This window comes from Pristiophorus japonicus, chromosome 10 (genome assembly GCF_044704955.1).
Source record: "Pristiophorus japonicus isolate sPriJap1 chromosome 10, sPriJap1.hap1, whole genome shotgun sequence".
Taxonomy (NCBI): domain Eukaryota; kingdom Metazoa; phylum Chordata; class Chondrichthyes; family Pristiophoridae; genus Pristiophorus; species Pristiophorus japonicus.
In genome coordinates this window covers 193,331,474-193,354,882 of record NC_091986.1, presented here as the reverse complement: position 1 = coordinate 193,354,882, position 23,409 = coordinate 193,331,474, and the positions used below count along the sequence as shown (strand labels likewise).

At 42.4% G+C, this 23,409-nt stretch overlaps 1 protein-coding gene across 3 annotated transcripts in view; it reads left to right on the top strand.

Moving 5' to 3' along the window:
* The window catches only part of ube3a (ubiquitin protein ligase E3A), a 71,952-nt gene that overhangs the window by 45,157 nt on the left and 3,386 nt on the right, over nt 1-23,409 (top strand). For all 3 annotated transcript variants that reach the window (XM_070892450.1, XM_070892451.1, XM_070892452.1), the window contains 5 exons: nt 5,573-5,778; nt 6,358-6,522; nt 9,052-9,207; nt 9,310-9,383; nt 18,215-18,358. In XM_070892450.1, the coding sequence (XP_070748551.1) occupies nt 5,573-5,778; nt 6,358-6,522; nt 9,052-9,207; nt 9,310-9,383; nt 18,215-18,358 (745 nt within the window). The remainder of the gene's footprint in view (nt 1-5,572; nt 5,779-6,357; nt 6,523-9,051; nt 9,208-9,309; nt 9,384-18,214; nt 18,359-23,409) is intronic.

Sequence of the window (23,409 nt, the reverse complement as noted above, 5' to 3'; positions counted from 1 at the left end):
TCTGCTCCTATACTCTCATCCTCTTGCGATGAAGGCCAGCATGCCATTTGCTTTCTTTACTGTCTGCTGTACCTGCATGCCTACCTTCAGTGACTGATGTACCATGACACCTAGGTCTCGGTGCACCTCCCCTTTTACTAATCTGTCACCATTCAGATAATCTGCCTTTCTGTTTTTGCCACCAGAGTGGATAACCTCACATTTATCCACATTATACTGCATCTGCCATGCATTTGCCCATTCATCTAACCTGTCCAAGTCACCCTGCAGCCTCTTGGCATCCTCCTCCTCAACTCTCACTGCCACCCAGCTTCGTGTCATCTGCAAACTTGAAGATATTACCTTCAATTCCTTCGTCCAAATCATTAATGTATATTGTAAATAGCTGGGATCCCAGCACTGAACCTTGCGGCATCCCACTAGTCACTGCCTGCCATTCTGAAAAGGGACCCGTTTATTCCTACTCTTTGCTTCCTGTCTGCCAACCAGTTCGCTATCCACGTCAATACATTACCCCAATACCATGTGCCTTAATTTTGCACACTAATCTCTTGTGTGGGACCTTGTCAAAAGCCTTTTCAAAGTCCAAATACACCACATCCACTGGTTCTCCCTTATCCACTCTAGTTACATCCTCAAAATTCTAGAAGATTTGTCAAGCATGATTTCCCTTTCATAAATCCATGCTGACTTGGACCAATCCTGTCACTGCTTTCCAAATGCACTGCTATTACATCTTTAATAATTGATTTCAACATTTTCCCCACCACCGATGTCAGGCTAAACCGGTCTATAATTCCCTGTTTTCTCTCCCTTTTTTAAAAAGTGGGGTTACATTGGCTACCCTTCAATCCATAGGAACTGATCCAGAGTCCATGGAATTTTGGAAAATGACCACCAATGCATCCACTATTTCTAGGACCACTTCCTTAAGTACTCTGGGATGCAGACTATCAGGCCCTGGGGATTTATCGGCCTTCAGTCCCATCAGTTTCCTAACACCATTTCCTGACTAATAAGGATTTCCCTCAGTTCCCCCCTTCTTGCTAGACCCTCGGTCCCCTAGTATTTTCGGGAGGTTATTCGTGTCTTCCTTAGTGAAGACAGAACCAAAGTATTTGTTCAATTGGTCTGCCATTTCCTTGTTGCCCATTATGAATTCCCCTGATTCTGACTGCAAGGGACCTACATTAGTCTTCACTAATCTTTTTCTCTTCACATATCTATAGAAGCTTTTGCAGTCAGTTTTTATGTTCCCTGTAAACTTAATCTCATACTCTTATTTTCCCCCTCCTAATTAAACCCTTAGTCGTCCTCTGCTGAATTCTAAATTTCTCCCAGTCCTCAGGTTTGCTGTTTTTTCTGGCCAATTTATATGCCTCTTCCTTGGATTTAACACTATCCTTAATTTCCCTTGTTACTCACGGCTGAACCACCTTTCCTGTTTTATTTTTACGCCAGACAGAATGTACAATAGTTGTAATTCATCCATGTGATCTTTAAATGGCTGCCATTGCTTATCCACCGTCGACCCTTTTAAGTATCATTTGCCAGTCTATCCTAGCCAAATCACGCCTCATACCATCGAAGTTACCTTTCTTTAAATTCAGGACCCTAGTCTCTGAATTAACTGTCGCTCTCCATCTTAATGAAGAATTCTACCATGTTACGGTCACTCAGTTGGCCTCCATAAAATGGGACTACACATGATCTTCATAAGCAGCTTGTCTGTTCTCTGGAAAGGTCCTTTGGCACACTGAATTTGAAAATAACATTGGAAAAGTACGTTTAAAAATTTTTTTTTTTTTTTTGAAATATAACATTAAGGAGCCACGCACGACCAGATTGCTAATTAATCCTCTCTCGTTACACAAGACCCACTCTAGGCTGGTCTGCTCTCTAGTTGGTTCGTCGACATATTGATCTAGAAAACTATCCCTTATACACTCCAGGAAATCCTCCTCCACAGTATTGCTACCAGTTTGGTTAGCCCAATCAATATGTAGGTTAAAGTCACCAATGATAACTGCTGTACCCTTATTGCACACGTCCCTAATTTCCTGTTTGATGCCATCCCCAACCTCCCTACTACTGTTTGGTGGTCTGTACCCAACTCCCACTAATGTTTTCTGCCCTTTGGTGTTTTGCAGCTCTACCCATATAGATTCCACATCATCCAAGCTTAATGTTCTTCCTTATTATTGCGTTAACGTACTCTTTAACCGTTAACGCTACCCCACCTCCTTTTCCTTCCTGAATATTGAATACCACTGGATGTTGAGTTCCCAGCCTTGGTTACCCTGGAGCCATGTCTCCGTAATCCCAATTACATCATACCCGTTAACGGTTATCTGCGCAGTTAATTCATCCACCTTATTATGAATGCTCCTCTCATTGAGATTCAGTCTTCAGGCTTGTTTTTTTTTTAAACACTCTTTTGTCCTTTTAGTATTATGTTGTAATGTAGCCCTTTTTGATTTTTGCCCTTGATTTCTCTGCCCTCCACTCTTGCTTTTCTCCTTCCTACCTTTTACTTCTGCCCCCTTTTTATTTCCTTCTGCCTCCCTGCATAGGTTCCCATCCCCCTGCCATATTAGTTTAATCCCTCCCCAACAGCACTAGCAAACACTCTGCCTAGGACATAGGTTCCGGTCCTGCCCAGGTGCAGACCGTCTGGTTTGTACTGGTCCCACCTCCCCCAGAACTGGTTCCAATGTGCCAGGAATTTGAATCCCTCCTCCTTGCACCACTACTCAAGCTATGTATTCATCTGAACTATCCTGCATTTCCAACTCTGACTAGCACGTGGCACTGGTAGCAATCCTGAGATTACTACCTTTTGAGATCCTACTTTTTAAATTTAATTCCTAGCTATATTCAGCTTGTAGGACCTCATCCTGATTTTTACCTATATCGTTGGTACCTATATGCACCATGACAGCTGGCTGTTCCCCCTCCCCTTCCAGGATGCGCTGCAGCTGCTCAGAGACATCCTTGACCCTTGCACCAGGGAGGCATCATACCATTCTGGAGTCTCATTTGTGGTAGCAGAATCACCTATCTGTTCCCCTTATAATAGAATCCCCTATCACTATAGCTCTCCCACTCTTTTTCCTGCCCTCCTGTGCAGCAGAGCCATCCATGGTGCCATGAACTTGGCTGCTGCTGCCTTCCCCTGATGAGTCATCTCCCTCTACAGTACCCAAAACGGTGTTTCTGTTTTGGAGGGAGATGACCACAGGGGACCACTGCCCTGCCTGATGGTCACCCATTCCCTATCTGCCTGAGTAACCTTTAGTGAGTTGGTCACAGTGCAGGTAAACGTGCTATTCATGGCATCCTCAGCATCACGCATGCTCCAGAGTGAGTCCATGCGCAGCTCCAGTGCCGCAATGCGGTATGTCAGGTGCTGCAGCTGAACACATTTCCTGCACACATAATAGTCAGGGACACTGGTAGCGTCCCTGATTTCCCACATAGCACAGGAGGAGCATGACACGGGTCTGGGCTCTCCAGCCATGACTTAACCCTTGGATTAACTTAATTTGGCAACAATGCCAAAGGTTTCCTACTGATAAAAGAAGAAAAAGATCAAATACTCACCAATCCACCAGCCAATCACTTACCCACTTGGCTGTGACGTCACACTTCGATTTCTTTTTACTTCTTTGTTTACCATCTGCCCCTGCACCAGCTAGCTCCTCGAACTCCTGCTGGCTGCTCCTGTGGCCGGTCCCCGACTGTCGCGCCCTTTTATGGGCCCTTCCGACAGCTGTTGACTGGCTGACTCAGGATTCACCCCGCAATTGGTTGCAGAACACGCTGCTCCGTGGGCCTTCCGGCCATGAACTCTCTTCCTGCTGGTTTCCAGTGCAATCAATCACCACTCGCCAACATTACGCTGCCAGATTAAATTGTGAGGCTCAGAGGAAGAAATAAAATGAGACGTGAATCTGCGATTCGGCAGCCCAAACCTCGCCTCCCACAGTGTTAGTGAATCGACACTGGGCCGGATGTGTATTGGAGAACTGCAGAGGGCCAATGTAACATATTTTCAAAAATAGACGAATGCTAATGTGGATAATTGCATGCCACAGCTTTTAACAGCTGTGGGAAAGAATTTTTAAATTTGAAATCACTTCAGTATCTAGATGAAGAGAAAGTAATTAAAAGTAGCCTAAATGGATTTAAAACTGGTTAGAAAGGAGGAATCCAAGTAAGCGTTAAGAGCAGATTCTTAAGAGCGGGTAGTGGTTCCCCACAAGGTTCTTTTTGGGACTGCTTCTGTTCACTATACAGCAATGTTTTGAGCTAAAGTGTCCAAATTTGCAGATGATACTAAAATAGGAAGCATGGTACATAATTCTGAGAACCAAAGGAAGCTGCAAGAGGATATTGATATGGTGAGAGAGGCAAAAAAAAGTGTCACGGAATGTTAGTAAATATGAGGGCTTACATTTTGATTTTTTTTTTTGTGATAATTATACATTGTAATGGCAAAGACTGGGTGATATGAAAGAGCAGAGGGATTTGGGGATTCAAGTTCACAAAACCGAAAAGCAGGACCTCGCTTCGATGTCTATAAATAAGATGGGTTTCATGGCAAAAACACAAACGCCGAGATATAATGGTGAATCATAGAATGATACAGCACAGAAGATGATCATTTGTTCCATTGTGTGCTGGCTTTTTGGTAGAGCTGTCTGATTAGTCCTATACCCCTGCTCTTTTCGTATAGCCCTGTTTATATATTTTTTTAAATTCCCTTCAAAAGGGAGTTGGTTAAATACTTAAGTTACTATTGAATCTGCTTCCATCACCCATTCAGGCAGTGTATTCCAGATCACAACAACTCGCTGCATTTAAAAAAAAAAAATGTTTCCTCATGTTGCCTCATCTTTATTCTCTGGTTACTGACCCTTCTATCACTGGAAAGTTTCTCCTGATGTACTCTGTCAAAACCATTCATGATTTTGAACACCTCTTTCAAAACTCCTTAACCTTCTCTACTCTAAAGAGAACAATCCCAGCTTCACCAGATAACTCAAGTTCCTCATCCTCTGTGCCATTTGAGTAAATCTCTCTAAATTGATAAAACAATTAATCCCATGTTTCAGGATTTGATCTGCCCTCTCTAAGGCCTTGACATCCTTCCTAAAGTGTGGTGTCCAGAATTGAAGACAATACTCCAGCTGAGGACAAACCAGTGTTTTATAAAGGTTTAGGATACCTTTCTGCTTCTATTAATAAAGCCAAGAATCACACATGCTTTTTTTAAACAGCCTTCTCACCTTGTCCTGTCACCGTCAAAGATTTGTGTACATACACCCCCAGGGTCTCTGTTCTACCATTTAGCTTATATTGCTCTCTTCCTTCTTCCTACCTATATGAATCTATATAAAATCATTGTAAGACCACAGTTGGGTTGAGCATGATTCCCAGCTGATTGGTTGCCCAGCTAACCGCCTCCCTGGTAGTAAGAAGTCTACTGGAATTGACAGGATGAGCCCAAATCTCACTGTTCCATGCCTCATTAAACTTTTTTTTGTGTTTTTTTTCCCCCCTTCCACAGGAATGTTCACATATGATGAATCGACAAAATTGTTCTGGTTCAACACTTCCTCATTTGAGACTGAGGGACAGTTTACTCTAATTGGCATAGTTCTTGGCCTCGCCATTTACAACAACTGTATACTGGATGTGCATTTTCCCATGGTCGTTTACAGAAAACTGTTGGGCAAAAAGGGAACCTTCCGTGACTTAGAAGACTCTCACCCGGTAATGTACAAGCATTAAAGTTTTAATTTTTTTTTAAATTGTTTAAGTAACAAGCTCCATGATAACCAGTATAGGTTATGGAGCACTTCTCTCAGTGGCACAAGCAAGTTTCTTAGTTTGGATCTGATTCCCTTAATCTGCAGAGGTAGGAGAAGTAATAGATGAGTGGGGAAAATTGAAGGGGGGTGAAGTAAAAGTTAAATGAACCAGGGAGGGGGGGAGCAGAATTGAAAGGCAAACACAATCTGTCCTCTTAATTCAGTCAGTTTTTGCTCACAAAATTCTACTGGTTTAAATTAAGCAATTTGTATAAAACAGTACAAGAGATGTTTCTGCATGATTTCAATTCAAATTAACAGATCATTTTAATTAAGCAACTTCAAATTAAGAGTAATGTGTACTTCTCCTGCTGAGTAGTGACAGTCAGCATTGTGCTTTACCAAAATCCTATTAACCCAGTCTCTATTCCACACTGAACGCTATAAATATTACTTTAGCTTTTTTATGAGTAGATGTTATCAACAATAATTTTCATGCATCCCCATAAATAATGTACATGATTTTGACTTTCTTTCCTAGGTCTTGCATCAGAGTTTAAAAGAACTTAGTGAGTATGATGGCAGCGTAGAGGATGACATGATGATTACTTTCCAGATATCACAGACTGACTTGTTTGGAACTCCAGTGATGTGTGACTTAAGGGAGAATGGAGATCAGATTCCAGTGACAAATGAAAACAGAAAGGTAATGTCAGGATGATAAATCCCAAAGTTTGGAGTTAAAGGAACTAAGACTGCAGTAATACTGCTTTTGCATCGACATAAAGGCGGCAGCATAATTCTGGGTTCAGCTCGTGATGTGACTCCAGAATGGACTATAAAACCAAGTGGTGCAAGACCTCCTCCGGGGGACTATCTTACACTGGTTGGACTGAGCACTGTGAAGTATAACCCCAGTGTGATGTGCAATGGGGTGTCCTCCCCTCCCCATTTCTCCCTTCCAAGACCATTTTTTCTCTCCTATTGCAACAGCTTTCTGAGGGCCTTTCCCCATACTCGCCTCTGACCTCATGAATGATGGCTGCCACCTTGCTGTTTGCCTGGAGTTAGTTTATTTAAAAAAAAAAATCAATTTAGATAAATTAGGAAAGGAGCAAGAGTGGAAGACATACAGAAGAGAGAAAAAACAGAAGAGATGTAAGAATGAATGAGAAAGTCCTGAGACATCGCTACCAGGGACAAGGGAAAGTGAGAGACATACAGAGGGTAGAAAAAGACAGAATGCAAGACAAGTGGCAAAACTGAGGGGGACAAAGAACTAGAGAGTAAGAGATAAATGGGACTCAGTTGCTGGAAGAAATTTTATTTTCCATATTTGAGCAGTTTCACAGGAGATCAGTGAGTAAAATGGTAATGTTTTGCTTAGTATGCATCATAAGAAATAGGCCAATTGGCCCATCGAGCTTGCTCCACCATTCAATAAGATCATGGCTGATCTGATCATGGACTCTGCTCCACTTCCTTGCCCACTCCCCATAACCCTTTACTCCCTTATCGTTCAAAAATCTGCCTATCTCTGCCTTAAATATATTCAGTGACCCAGCCTTCACAGCTCTCTGGGGCAGAGAATTCCATAGATTTACAACCTTCAGAAGAAATTTCTCCTTATCTCAGTTTTAAATGGGTGGTCCCTTATTCTAAGACTATGTCCCCTAGTTTTAGTTTCCCCTATGAGTGGAAGTATCCTCTCTGCAACCACCTTGTCGAGCCCCCTCATTATCTTATGTTTTGATAAGATCACCTCTCATTCTTCTGAACTCCAATGAGTATAGGCCCAACCTACTCAACCTATCTTCATAAGTCAACCTCTTCATCTCCAGAATCAACCCAGTGAACCTTCTCTGAACAGCCTCCAATGCAAGTATATCCTTCCTTAAATACGGAGACCAAAACTGTACACAGTACTCCAGTTGAGGCCTCACCAATACCCCTGTACAGTTGTAGCAGGACTTCTCTGCTTTTATACTCTATCCCCCTTGTAATAAAGGCCAACATGCCATTTGCTTTCCTGATTACTTGCTGTACCTGCATACTAACTTTTTGTGTTTCACACACAAGGACTCCCTGCAATTTTTCTTCATTTAAATTATAATTTGCTTTTCTATTATTTCTGCCAAAGTGGCTAACTTCTCATTATACTCCATCTGCCAAATTTTTGCCCACTCACCTTAGCCTGCCTATATCCCTTTGCAGATTTTGTGTCTCCTCCTCACAATTTACTTTTCCGCCCATCTTTGTATCATCAGCAAACTTAGCTACATTACACTCGGTCCCTTCATCCAAGTCATTAATATAGATTGTAAATAGTTGAGGCCCCAGCACCGATCCCTGCGGCACCCCAGTAGTCACGGTTTGCCAACGGGAAAATGACCCATTTATCCCAACTCTCTGTTTTCTGTTAGTTAGCCAATCCTCTATCCATGCTAATATATTACCCCCAACCCTGTGAGCTTTTATCTTGTGCAGTAACCTCTTATGTGGCACCTTATCGAATGCCTTCTGGAAATCCAAATACACCACATCCACTGGTTCTCCCTTATCCACCCTGCTCGTTAGATCCTCAAAGAACTGCAGCAAATTTGTCAAACGTGATTTCCCTTTCATAAAACCATGCTGACTCTGCTTGATTGAATCATGCTTTTCCAAATGTCCTGCTATTGCTTCCTTAATAATGGACTGCAGCATTTTTCCCCAACAACAGATGTTAGGCTAACTGGTCTATAGTTTCAGCTTTACATAGCTCAAAGTTGCAACATTTCCAGTAACTACCTATTCTTAGGGTAACCCTAGCTTCTTTCTGAGATCCTAATACATTTATGAGCTACTAAAAGCCTAGTGGCCCATTCTTGTTTTGTAGTCCAGCCTAGTTTAACTATGCTTAGGCAACCTAATGCAAACCATGTTCCCCTTGAATTTGAGAACTTTATTGCAAAAATGCACGATACAAGAAGTCCCAATAGTTGGACATGCATTTGAGCGAAAGTTAAAAGATTAGTGGAGGATCTCGCCAATACGGAGAAGAAATAGAGTAGAGCTTAACACTAGGAAACACTGAGCTGATGGAAAGAGTCAGAGGATGAGCCATCATTTACAATACAAATAGAACTGCATCATGAATTTGTAATTGTAAATATACTTGTGCTGGATATACAAATGTTTGTTTCCTGTTAATATTCAATGTAGATCTAATGTGATGTTGTTTTGTACCAAACAGGACTTTGTTGACCTTTATACAGATTATATTCTCAACAAGTCAGTAGAAAAGCAGTTTAAAGCCTTTAGAAGAGGTTTCCATATGGTAACCAACGAGTCACCACTAAAGTATTTATTCCGACCGGAGGAGATTGAGCTACTAGTCTGTGGAAGTCCGGTAAATCAGTATTAAAAACCCTTTTACTTAATTTGCTGGATTAGAAACCATGAACCTTTATGTTGTTAAAGTTGCTAATAGAGAGAGATGTCTCAAATTTAGAACCTAGATTTTCAAGCACTTGAAGATACTACAGAGTATGATGGTGGATATACCAAGGACTCCCATATTGTAAGGTATGGTTTTAGGTTTACTCTTTTTTTTAAATTAAGATTGCAGTTTTTTTTAAACAAGTTAACATTGTAACTAATTTCTTTCAGCATTGAACTGTATCTCCAATATCTAGGTGTTGGTGCCACTGATCTCAATTTGCATGCTGCCCTACAGGGTGCCATTTTCTAATATAGATCTCATGACTGCATCAAAATCCAGAAATCAAATCAACTGTTTCATTACCAATCACTGCCATTGGAGGGGAGTGGGCTACCACTCGACAACTTATTTACCAAAATGCAAACAATGATGAATGATCGACTGAAATTATTCTGAGTCATTGTTTTCAAACATCTCCGTGGGACCCCTTTCCAAATATTTGAGGCACTCCTAGGGGGCCCTGTTACAACTTCTGAAAGACACTGAGCCACATTTGCTGATAGAATAACCGATCTGAACCACGCACGCCGTTATTAATGTGCAAATCGACCAGCAACTTGTAACGAGGAAGAGATACACCATAAATTAAGAATTGTCACAAGTTGCAGGCTGATCCTCGCTGCTCCGCCATTAGCTTATTGAAAACTGCATCTCGCCCTTGACCGTCCCGTGGTTTTCATTAAGTTGTAGCATTTGCGCATTAATTGCCCATTAAACTGGTCACAGAAAGTTTAGTAGTTATCAGTGCAAGTATCCTTCTAATGATGTGATAATTGTTAATGACTACCAATCAACCCCTCTTGCCCAGAAAGTAAACAAGTATAAGTGTGGATTCCCATTCCTTCAGGTTGTGAATGGTTTAAGGAGATTTAAAAAATGTCAAATTTCCTTCCTATCTTTTTCCCTCAATTCTATCTTTCTTTCCTGCTCTTTATTTCTCTTTCTCTACCTGATTTGACTTGAATTCGCCCTCCTTCTCAATCCTTCCTCTGTCTAATTCCCACTCCTTTAATCTCATTGTCTAAGGAGATGCATTGTTTGCTAAGTTCGCCATGGTCGCAGACTCTGTTACATAGAAACATAGGGGTCAAGTTTCGGCCTGAGTTACTCCTATTTTTTTGGAGCAACTAGTTTAGAATGGAGTATCTTAGAAATTGCAATTCTCAGAATTTAGTTTGCTCCAGAACTAACTGTTCTAGTCAGTAAGAACAGTTTCATTTTGGAACAGATTTTTTTTCAAAAGGGGGCGTGTCTAGCCACTAACGCCTGTTTTGCAAGTTTAGGCAATAAAACCTTACTCCAAACTAACTTAGAATGGAGTAAGTGTAGATTTTGTATGCTCAGAAAAACCTTGCCGACACTTTAGAAATCAGGCGTAGGGAACGAGAGATGGGGGGAGGGAAGTAATTACATTTTACAAGCATTCAACAGTCTCACTTATACAAATAAAGAGCCATCCTGAATAAAAAATTATAAATAAAGCAAAAAATATTGAATATTCCTACCCGTGTGAAGCAGCAGCAGCAGCCTTCGAGCTGCGATGCATCAGGCAGGTCTTTCATGTAGGAGACAGGGGCGGCATCAGTCCACCGACGGCAGGCGAAGAGGCAGAAAGCAGCCTTCGAGCTGCCGAAGAGGCTGAGGCCATTTGGCCAGGAGAAAGGGGAGGGACACGGTTGGGGCCACATACAGGCAACGCAGCAGCCTCCACAGCTGTGAATTTATTTTTATAGGCTGCAGGCCGTTCGGCCAGGATACAGCGTAGGCATGCAAAGCACCAGGAGGGAGAGCCAATCAGCCAGCCAGTTTAAAAGTTAAATTCAAATGTGTGCTGCATTATCAACATCACGGATTATGCAATTCACTGCATAGGAGAGAATTGATTAGAGCTCACCGCACCAGGAACGTTGTAGCCCGTAGGCTGATGGGCAGGAGACCTTACTCATGGCAATATTGAGCCAGGCGCTCATGCCTGGACATGAGCGAGGCTGATTGTGTCAAAAGGCTGCGTTTCTGCAGAGAAGTTGTTGTTGAGAACTGTGATATGCTGAGAGCAGATTTGCAGCCCAGAAGCAGAAAGCCAACTGCCTCGTCTGTTGAAGTGAAGGTAACAGCTGTACTTGCCTTCTATGCCTCGGGATCATTTCAGGCTACAACTGGAGATGTGTGCGCCATCTCTCAACTTGCAATACATGCCTGCGTTTACCAGGTCACGGCTGCACTGTATGCGCGGAGGAATTACTTCATCAAGTTCCTAATGATCGCACAAGCTGTGGGCTTCTTCAGGATTGCTGGCTTCCCAAAGGTACAGGGCTGCATTGATTGTACCCATGTCGCCTTGCGAGCACCTGTGGAGGATTCCATTCAGTACAGGAATAGAAAAGGTTTCCACTCCATCAATGTGCAACTCGTGTATGACGACAAGCAGCGCATCATGTCAGTCGATGCGAGATACCCTGGCAGCACTCGCGATGCGTTCATCCTACGCGACAGCGTTATATCTGGCATGTTTGAGCAGCAGTCAGAAGGGCAGAGCTGGCTACTGGGAGACAGAGTATGGCCTGGCCACCTGGCTCATGGCACCCCTACGCGTGACACGGGCGGAAGCTGACCGTCGATACAACATCGCGCACATTGCGACGTGCAGCAGCATTGAGAGGACCATTGGCATATTGAAACAGCGTTTCTGATGCCTGGACCATTCCGGAGGCCACTTGCAATACTCTCCTCAGATTGTCGGTCACTTCACTGTTGTGTGCTGCATAACTTAGCCATCATGAGGCAGTAGGAGCTGGTAGTGGAACCAGAAGACCCACGTGAGGGTCCAGTGCATGATAGTAATTTGGAAGAGCAGGATGAGGACGATGACGACGATCAGGAAAGCATGCAAGTGCCTGATGCCGGAGCACGAGGTCGGAGGAGGGCGGTCCATCGTGCTCCTTTAACAATTGCTCGAGCCCTGCGCTAGCAGCTCATCCGTGAACGCTTCAATTACTGATGCCTGAGGGCTCTGCGACAACTGTTGCGCATGGACATGTTTATTTTTTGCAGTTGTTCCTATGTTGTGTTAATGGAACATGATTCAGTTTTAATGAAAAAATATTTTATTGTAAGTTAACGTCACTAATAAAATATTTGTTGTATCAAACTTTACTTTTTAATATGACTCTTGAAGATTAATTTAAAAACTTGTCAAGTTACAAAACAATTGCAATTTGAAAAATCTTACACTCAAGATCACTTATACGTCAGGATCACTTTTTAGGTGCAAAATTAAATAAGATACAAAATGTGAGCATTTACACTAAGATCACTTAACTTGTAAGGTTACAAAACTTACAAAGCAATTTCAATTTGAAAAACGCTACTACAGCTACATCAAGAACAAGAACAAAAGCAGCAAAGAAAGGCTGCAACCATCTCTCATCCACATCTCTGTGAATGTTCACTTCATGGGATGTGTCATTTGATTGGCGGGGCTGTGCGCCCTTATTGCAGCAACTATCTCCATGAGGGCCTGTGCCGTCACTTGCATGCCCTCCCTGACGGCCTGTGCCGTCAATTGCACTCCCTCGGACATTCCCTCCCCAATTTCCCGTATCATTACTGCTATTTCTCCCGTCAGTACTGTCCCCTCTTCACCCACTGCACTGACGCTACCAATGAGTGATCAGGTAAGCTCATTGGTCTCCATACCCAATGCCACAACCTGAGCTGCATCTGTTGCACGCTGCATCTCAGGAGAGCGCGTCTCCAATCTTCTCTGCCAGGGTCTGCCTCGCGGCATCACTACACTGGGAGGCGCGGGCTGGGACGATGGGACGCTCGGTATTCCAAACGGCATCACTACACTGGGAGGCGCGGGTTGGGATGGTGGGACGCTCGGTGTTCCAGGCGGCAGTACTAGAGTGCGAGCCGTGGGCTGGGATGGTGGGAGAATGGGTGTAAATTGCTCCATTATGTCACTGGGACCCGCAACGTCGGAATCAAAACCATGGAAGGTGGAACCAGAACCTATGCAAGGGGTTGAAACTCTGATGCCCCTTAATGTGGGCTCATAAACATTAATTTGGAAGGTCTCCCCTGTCGACATTTCAATCATCGCCGCCAGCATCCAGTCTGGATCGTCCGCATCTGGTTCTACTGATTCTTCTTCTGGATCTTCAGGGTTGGCATCATCATCATCATGTTATGCAAAATATATCCGAACAGTCAAATGTTTAACAGCAAAGGAGGGGTGCCATGAGTACTCTCACACATAGCAGGCCAGGCAGCAGGTTGATTTGAAGGGCCACGATGCATTTTCAGGACTTACCCCCTTCCTCGCGTGCAGGCCCAGCTTATGCTGTACTGATTGCTTTTCTCCATGTTCAACTCATCATAGCAAGGGTGTCAGTGGATGCAGATTGGGCGTGCCTCCTTCTGTTCGAGTTGCCTCTCTTTTGTTGTGGGCCAATTTCTTCTGCAAAGAGTAAAATATAAATTTTTACAGAGTGCGTCTTTCTGCAGGGTGGGTCATAGTCACAATACAATTACGATTACATTAAAAAATGAAAATATTACTTACACTAACTACTTGACCAAGGTCATGCCATTTCTTTTTACACTGGCTTCCAGATCTCATGGTATGCACCACTGCGCTGTAATCTTCTGCAACTTGGTTCCAGCGTTGTTTCTTTTCTTTAGATGGCACTTTTATGTGACCTCTGTTGCTGGTATCTAGCTCCTGTCATCTCTGCTCAATGACGTTAACTAATATCTCCACATCTTCATGCAAGAAATTCTTTGTTCTTGGTGGACGTTCTACTGCTGTATTGAATTGACACTTTTATTTTTCAAAACACAGTCCTTATTTTGCATGCACCTATACAGCACTTGTTCTGGAAGTTTAGCAGCAAAAAGCAGCACTCACTGATTTCAGCAGGTGATTTATTCAATAGTGCTGCTAAAAGCATTCCTTCAGGCACATAAAATCAACAAAATTCAATACCAAGCCTTTCCAGAGCTCCACGAAACAAATCTGCACTTTTCTTTAAGTTCCTTTAAAAATGGCCGAGTGCCAATGTTTGTGACCTCCAACGCGCAGGGCTGTTGGCACGACGTTGTCGGATCTGAGTTAGCCCCGCCCCCTGCAGTTCCAGAATTGGTGCGACGCTGTGGCTCCGCCCCCCACCCCCCCACTGATCTCTGCACGCCGAGCTCCGAGGGACCTGCAGGGAGGCCGAGAATTGCTATGTAAGTTTTTGTCGTGCTTTTAGGCCCGAAAAATGGCATCGAACGGCGCAGCCCGAAACTTGACCCCACTGAAGATAGGTGAGGAGTAGGCCATTTGAGCCTGCACCACCATTCAATATGATCATATAACTTCAGTACCCCATTCCTGCTTTCTCTCCGTACCCCATTCCTGCTTTCTCTCCATACCCCTTGTTCCCTTTAGCCGTAAGGGCCACATCTAACTCCCTTTTGAATATATCTAACGAACTGGCCTCAACAACTTTCTGTGGGAGAGAATTCCACAAGTTCACAATTCTGAGTGAAGAAGGTTCTCCTCATCTCGGTCCTAAATGGCTTACCCCTTATCCTTCGACTGTGACCCCTGGTTCTGGACTTTCCCAACATCGGGAATATTCTTCCTGCATCTAACCTGTCCAATCCCGCCAGAATTTTATGTTTCTATGAGAGCCCCTCTCATTCATCTAAATTCCAGTGAATTTAAGCCCAGTCGATTCAGTCTTTCTTTATATGTCAGTCCTGCCATCCCGGGAATCAGTCTGGTGAACCTTCGCTGCACTCAATAGTAAGAATGTCCTTCCTCAGATTAGGAGACCAAAACTGTACACAATATTCAAGGTGTGGCCTCAGCAAGACCCTGTACAACTGCAGTAAGATCTCCCTGCTCCTATACTCAAATCCTCTCGCTATGAAGGCCAGCATGCCATTTGCCGCCTGCTGTACCTGCATGCCAACTTTCAATGACTGATGTACCATGACGTTCAGGTCTTGTTGCACCTCTCCTTTTCCTAATTTGTCACCATTCAGATAATCTGCCTTCCTGTTTTTGCCACCAAAGTGGATAACCTCACATTTATCTACATTATACTGCATCTGCCATGCATTGACCCACTCACCTAACCTGTCCGAGTCACAGCTCACACTGACACCCAGCTTAGTGTCATCCACAAACTTGGAGATATTACATTCAATTCCTTCGTCGAAATCATTAATGTATATTGTAAATAGCTGGGGTCCCAGCACTGAACTAGTGCCCCACTAGTCACTGCCTGCCATTCTGAAAAGGACCCATTTATTCCCACTCTTTGCTTCCTGTCTGCCAACCAGTTCTCTATTCACATTACCCCCAATACCATGTGCTTTAATTTTGCACACTAATCTCTTGTGTGGGACCTTGTCAAAAGCCTCATTGTGTCGTTATCAGTTTGCAATTCCAACAACTTTAAGGACAAATTATTTTTAAAACTAAACGTGGACTATCGAATCTAACTAATGGGGCACACTGCGAGTTATCTCACTCTAGCAAAATCTGGCTCATGATCGAACGCTGAAAGGAAAACTATTATCGCAGAAAACAGAAATAGCTGCCAAAAAGTCAACAAATTCAGAAAGCTCGTGAGATGGGAAGAAATCTGACCTTGTGGGTCAGGGTCTTGAAACCCAAGTTTGAAAACCTATGTTCCACGTGAATTTTTTTCAGCCAGTTGATTTTGTTTTCCTATATTTGCAAAAAAGCAACTGGTCACTGAATTGATTCTACCTTCACCGATTTGGCAGTGTTGCATTGACTGTCATCTCTGGTTGTTTCTTCCGCTTAGCCTAGAGCTTAATATTGCAGAGAAAAATTGATACCATTTTGTGTATTTAAAAATTAGGCATAGAAACCCCTATCTAAACTGTTGTACAACTGAACAAGCTTTGTTTCCTTACAGCAATTGCTAAAATATTGGGGAAATGTCTATAATAATTTGATTCAATAGATTCTTCACGCATGTTGCAATAAATGCTACAGTGGTTTGGAAAGATCACATATATTCAAATTTACAAACTTTTAAATTCTGCGCCTGGTTCAAAAACGTTGAAATGAAATAAAACCGTTTGTTAACTGGAAAATAATGGGTACCTGCAGTTGATCAGTGACTTCAATCTCCAATGTATCTGCTATTAATGTATTGTGGACTTGGTGCGGACTGTTTTGGTGTTTGCATTTTGCATGTTGCGAACAGTTAATGAGTAATGACCATAACACAATCACCGCACGTTTAGCGAGTCACCTGTAGTTCTTTTTTAAATTGAAGATCCAAGTTCTAGGTTGCTGAGCGAAGTAAGGGTAGAAATTGCAGAGTTGCTGGCCACAATCTTTTAATCCTCCTTGGATACACTGGCGATGCCAAAAGACTGGAGGGGTGCAATTGTTACACACTTGTTCAAAAAAAAGAGAAGGATAAACCTGGCAATTACAGGCCAGCCAGTTTGTCAGTGGGAAAGCTTTTAGAAACAATAATCTGGGTGAAAATTAACAGCCATTTGAACAAACATGGACTAATAATGGAAAGCCAGCATGGAAAAGCCGAGAGCAAATTTTTGACTAAATTGATTGAGTTTTTTGATGAGGTAACAAAGAAGGTTGATGAGCGCAATATAGTTGATGTGTATATGGACTTTCAAAAGGCGTTGGTAAAAAATGACATATTAGACTTGTTACCAAAATTGAAGCCCATGAGATAAAAGGGGCAGTAGCAGCAAGGATACAAAATTAGCTGAGGGATAGAAAACAGAATTATGCTGACTGGCTACTTTTTGGAGGGAGGTATACAGTGGAGTACTAGGTCCACTGCTGTTTTTAATGTACATTAATGACTTGGACTTTGGAGGTGTGGGGGGCGGGGGGGGAGAAAGAGTCTGAGGAAGATAGTAAAAGACTTCAAGAGGGAATAGACAGGCTGTTGAAATGGGAGGACACATGGCAGATAAAATTCAATGTAGAAATGCATGAGATGATACATTTTGATGGGAAGAATAAGGGAGAGACAAGACATGCTAAATGGTCCAATTTTAAAGGGTCTGCAAGTTGGCAGGATAGTTTAACAAAGCATATGGAATCCTGGGCTTTATAAATAGAAGCATAGTACAAAAGCCAGGAAGTTATGCTAAACCTATATAAAACACTAATTTGGTCCCAGCTGGAGTACAGTGTCAATTTCTGGTAATTAAATTTAGGAAGGACGTGAAGGCTTTGGAGAGAACACAGATTTACTAGAATGGTTTGAGGAGTGAGGAATTACAGTTACAGGGGTAGACTGTAAAGCTGGGGATGTTCTCCATAGAGCAGAGAATGCCAAGAGGAGATTTTAGAGGTGTTTCAAATTATGAAGGGGTTTAGATAGAATAAATGAAGAGAAACTCTCTATCCAATGGCTGAAGGATCAATAATGAGGGCACAGATTGAAGGTGATTGGTGACATGAAAACATTTGGGTTTGGAATGCACTGTTTGATAAGGGTGGTGGATGCAGATTCAAAAGGGAATTGGATAAATACTTTATATTACAGGGAGATGGGGAAAGAGAGGGGTGAACTGGATTGCTCTTCGAACGACCTAGCGCAGACTGTTATGAAGGACGGCATGTTTTAATAGTGACAAAACAACTTCATTTCGAAACGTTACCACTACTTCGTCCAACGTGGCATCCATTTCTCATCAAATGGCCATTCATCAAGTTGTAGTGAATTAATCTTATGGACCTGACACCTGAATTCTGAGAGTCAAAAACAGGCTACCACAATTATTGTCTCCAACCCGCTGTTGTTTATGGTTTCATGAGATAATCTTTTCTTTCAGAGTTTGTGTTAGACCACTAAAGTGGTGAACTACATGATATTAACGAAAAATATTTTGTCAGGGAGTTCTGGGAAATCGTCCACGCATTTACAGAAGAGCAGAAACGGCTCTTCCTGCAGTTTACAACAGGCACAGATCGAGCACCGGTTGGTGGCCTTGGAAAACTTAAGATGATTATAGCTAAGAACGGACCAGATTCTGACAGGTACTGAGTCTCCTAGAGGCACCGTATTGATGCAGCTGTCTGCTTCAAATCTAGTACAATGCTTTTGTGTATATTTGTATTGCAAAGCATCAGTGGCTTCTTGCTGAATCTTCACAGATAATAGTTTTGAACAACTGTGGATCACACTGTGGTGTAGGCAACTGTTGGGAGTCTAGCATCATTGTTCTGACATCCTTTGTTCATTTCATGTAATTGGAAACATTTCAGTTGGGTCATTGCAAGTGTGTGAACTTAAACGCATTTAACTCACCAATTCATACCTGTTTATTTTTGTGGCGTAAAATGTATACAAAGAAGGTCTCTTCCAAAGGTGACTCCATGGTATTGAGCTGCCTAGGTAAGGAAGTTCCTGGGTTTGATCTCCTAGAATTGTAGAATTTTAAAGCACAGGAGAAATACATTGGACTCTTCATCTATGTGCTGGCTCTCAAAAGAACCATTTACTCCTGCCTCATTCCTAGACCCTTTAACATTTTTCTTTTCAAATAATTATCCAATCCTATTAAAAGCTGAAGGATTTTGCTTCCACAGCTATTTCTTGAACATTCTATGTCCTGACAACCATACACATAAATATATTTTTCCTATTGTCTTTCATCTTTTGGTGGTTGTCTGAATTTATGTCCTCTAGCCATCGAATCAATGACCAGTATCAATATTTTTGTCCTGATTTATCCTACCAAAACCCTTTATAGTTTTGAACACCTCCTTCAGATCTGCTCCTTGCCTCTTTTTTCTAAAGAATAAAGCCCCAGTTTCTTTAGTCTTCTAGTTAAGCGCCTCATTTGTAGTGAATTGCTTCAGTGAGAAGGAGGAACTGAAGGATATCCTTATTAGGCGGGAAATTGTGTTCGGGAAATTGGGATTGAAGGCCGATAAATTCCCGGGGCCTGATAGTCTGCATCCCAGAGTACTTAAGGAAGTGGCCCTAGAAATAGTGGATGCATTGGTGATCATTTTCCAACAGTCTGTTGACTCTGGATCAGTTCCTTTGGACTGGAGGGTAGCTAATGCAACACCACTTTTTAAAAAGGGAGGGAGAGAGTAAGCGGGTAATTATAGACCTGTTAGCCTGACATCAGTGGTGGGGAAAATGTTGGAATCAATTATTAAGGATGAAATGGCAGCGCATTTGGAAAGCAGTGACAGGATCGGTCCAAGTCAGCATAGATTTATGAAGGGGAAATCATGCTTGACAAATCTTCTGGAATTGTTTGAGGATGTAACTAGTAGAGTGGACAAGGGAGAACCAGTGGATGTGGTGTATTTGGACTTTCAAAAGGCTTTTGACAAGGTCCCACACAAGAGATTGGTGTGCAAAATCAAAGCACATGGTATTGGGGGTAATGTACTGATGTGGATAGGGAACTGGTTGGCAGACAGGGAGCAGAGAGTCGGGATAAACGGGTCCTTTTCAGAATGGCAGGCAGTGACTAGTGGAGTGCCGCAAAGCTCAGTGCTGGGACCCCAGCTCTTTACAATATACATCAATGATTTGGATGGAGGAACTGAGTGTAATATCTCCAAGTTTGCAGATGACACTAAACTGGGTGGCGGTGTGAAGGGGACGCAAGGAGGCTGCAGGGTGACTTGGACAGGTTAGGTGAGTGGGCAAACGCATGGCAGATGCAGTATAATGTGGATAAATATGAGGTTATCCACTTTGGGGGCAAAAACGCGAAGACAGAATATTATCTGAATGGCGGCAGATTAGGAAAAGGGGCGATGCAACGAGACCTGGGTGTCATGGTTCATCAGTCATTGAAAGTTGGCATACAGATACAGCAGGCGGTGAAGGCAAATGGTATGTTAGCCTTCATAGCGAGGGGATTTGAGTACAGGAGCAGGGGAGGTCTTACTGCAGTTGTACAGGGCCTTGGTGAGGCCTCACCTGGAATATTGCGTTCAGTTTTGGTCGTCTAATCTGAGGAAAGACGTTCTTGCTATTGAGGGAGTGCAGCGAAGGTTCACCAGACTGGTTCCCGGGATGACAGGACTGACATATGAGGAGAGACTGGATCGACTGGGCCTGTATTCACTGGAGTTTAGAAGGATGAGAGGGGATCTCATAGAAACATATAAGATTCTGACGGGACGGGACAGGTTAGATGCGGGTAGAATGTTCCCGATGTTGGGGAAGTCCAGAACCAGGGGACACAGTCTTAGGATAAGGGGTAGGCCATTTAGGACTGAGATGAGGAGAAACTTCTTCACTCACAGTTGTCAACCTGTGGAATTCCCTGCCGCAGAGAGTTGTTGATGCCAGTTCATTGGATATATTCAAGAGGGAGTTAGATATGGCCCTTATGGCTAAGGGGATCAAGGGGTATGGAGAGAAAGAAGGAAAGGGATACAGAGGGAATGATCAGCCATGATCTAATTGAATGGTGGTGCAGGCTCGAAGGGCTGAATGGCCTACTCCTGCACCTATTTTCTATGTTTCTGTTATACTCTCCATGGCCTGGTATCCTTCCTAAGTTAGGGCACCCAAAAGTGGGCATAATATTCTAACTGTGGTCTCTAACTAATGTTTTGAATCGGTTTAGAATGACCTCCTTGCTTTTGCACGCAGTGCCCCTGTTTATAAATTCAAATATATAGCTTTACAAATGTCTCCTCCCACTCCTAAATCCAAGGTCTGCAGCAAGTTTGTACGTAAATTTAACTAAACTTTATCAGCCTGCGGATGCTGGTACATAACATGGAGATTCTGCACCAATATCTTTATCTGCTAGGTTGAGTTCGATAATAGCTAGTTGTTGCTCGGGACTCCATAAACGGATTAAGGAGGTGAAATAAATGTGGAAATTAGTAAAACACGTACAATATTCATGGGGGATATCAACTACTTTGATATTAATTGGACAGAAGAGGTAGGTAAAGGGGATAAGGGAATGGAGTTCCTATAATGTGTACAGGACTCCTTTCTAACCCATTATGTAAAAAGACCAACAAGGAGGATTCATTATTGGATCCAGTAATGGTGAATGAAGCAGAGCAGATAAGAGAAGTAAAAGTAGGGGAACATCTGGGCAACAGTGACCGTAATATAATACGCTTTAAGATGATAATTGAGAAGGACATGATGAAAACCAAGTTAATAAATTGGGGAAAAGCTGATTTGGGGCTGGAAATAGAACTTGGGGAAATAAAATGGGCAACAATATTGGCAAACAATGATGTAGAACAGCAATGGGAAACGTTTAAAACGGTGTTCAATAGAGTGCAGAAACAATATATTCCACTTAAAAGGAAAGAACAAACTAAATACGAATGAGACTCCATGGATGAATAAAGCCGTCAGGGAACTATTGAGGATATATAATGAGGCATACATTAAGTACATAGACAGCAGGGGAGTGCATGATGAGGAAGAATACAAAGAGATGAGGAGAGAAGTCAAAAAAACAATTAGGGAGGCAAAGAGGAACTATGAAATTAAATTATCAAGTAACATCAATAAAAAAGGAAGGCTGGGATAGGAATAGTCATTAAAGGATAACCTGGATAATGCCACAGGTAACGATAGAGAATTGGCAGAAATATTAAATAAAATAAAAAGAAGGGATGTGCTAAACTAATCAAACTCAAAAGGATAAAACCTCTGGTCCTGATGGATTGCATCCACGCATTTTAAAAGAATCTCGGGAAGAGATAGCCGAGGTATTACTACACATACTTAATAATTCATTAGAAAAAGGTGTAATGCTCGAAGACTAGCGGACAGCTAACTTAATACCTACATTTAAGAAAGGGCATAGAACATGTCCAGGGAATTATAAACCATTCAGCTTAATATCAGTAGTAGTAAAAAATAATGGAATCCCTACTAAAGGAGAAAATAGAAGAACATTTGAAACAAAAAATATAATAATGAATAGTCAGCATACATTTCAAAAGGGAAAATCTTTCAAGACCAACCTTATTGAATTCAAAATGCAGTAGATGTAATTTATCTAGATTTCCAAAGGCCTTCGATAAGGTCCCCCATAATAGACTGATGAGCAAGGTCAGAGAATGCAGAGTCGGGACAAGTAGAATGGATTGTTAGTTGGCTTCATGCTTGCAACAAATGACAGGAGGACATGAATAAACTTGCAGAATGAGCAAATAATTGGCATATGAAGTTCAACACAGATAAATATAAGGTATATTTTGGTAGGAAGAATGAGGTCATCACTTTTTACTTGTAGGGTGAGTGTCTAGGTAGGGTAGACGAACAAAAGGATCTCCAATCACTAAAAGTTGCGACACAAGTTAGCAAGGCCATTAAAAAAAGCAAACCCAAGCACTAGTGTTTATTTCTAGAGGTATAGAATTGAAAAGTAGGGAAGTTAGGTTAAAACTGTATCAAACCTTCGTTAGACCACACTTGACATACTGCATGCAGTTCTGGTCACCCTATTATAAAAAGGATATACAGGCACTGGAGAAGGTGCAGAGAAGATTTACAAGGATGATACCAGAAATGAGAGAGTATACATACCAAGAAAGGATGAGCAGGCTGGGGGTCTCTTTTCTTGAAAAAAGAAGGCTGAAGGATGACCTAATAGAGGTTTTTAAAATTATGAAAGATTGATGAGAGTGGATACAGAGAGTGTGTCGACTTGTGGGGAAAAGCATAACTAGAGGCCATCAATATACGATAGTCACCGAGAAATCCAATAAGGAATTCAGAATTAACGTCTTTACCCAAAGACTGGTGAGAATGTGGAACTCACTACCACAGGGAGTGGTTAAAGCGAATAGTATAGATGCATTTAAGGGGAAGTTAGACAAGCATATGAGGGAGAAGAGAATAGAGGGTTATGCTGATAGATTTAGATGAGGAAAGACGGGAGGAGGCTCGAGTGGAGCATAAACGCTGGCGTGGTTGGGCCGAATGGCCTGTTTCTGTGCCGTATATCCTATGTAATATGTAAGCCAGGGTTCCAGCTTCTGATTAAAACTCTTGCTTGAAAGTATTAGAGCTCCACTACATTGGTGCTGGCATTGTAATCCATAACCGCTGCCAGCAAGTAAATCCTGTT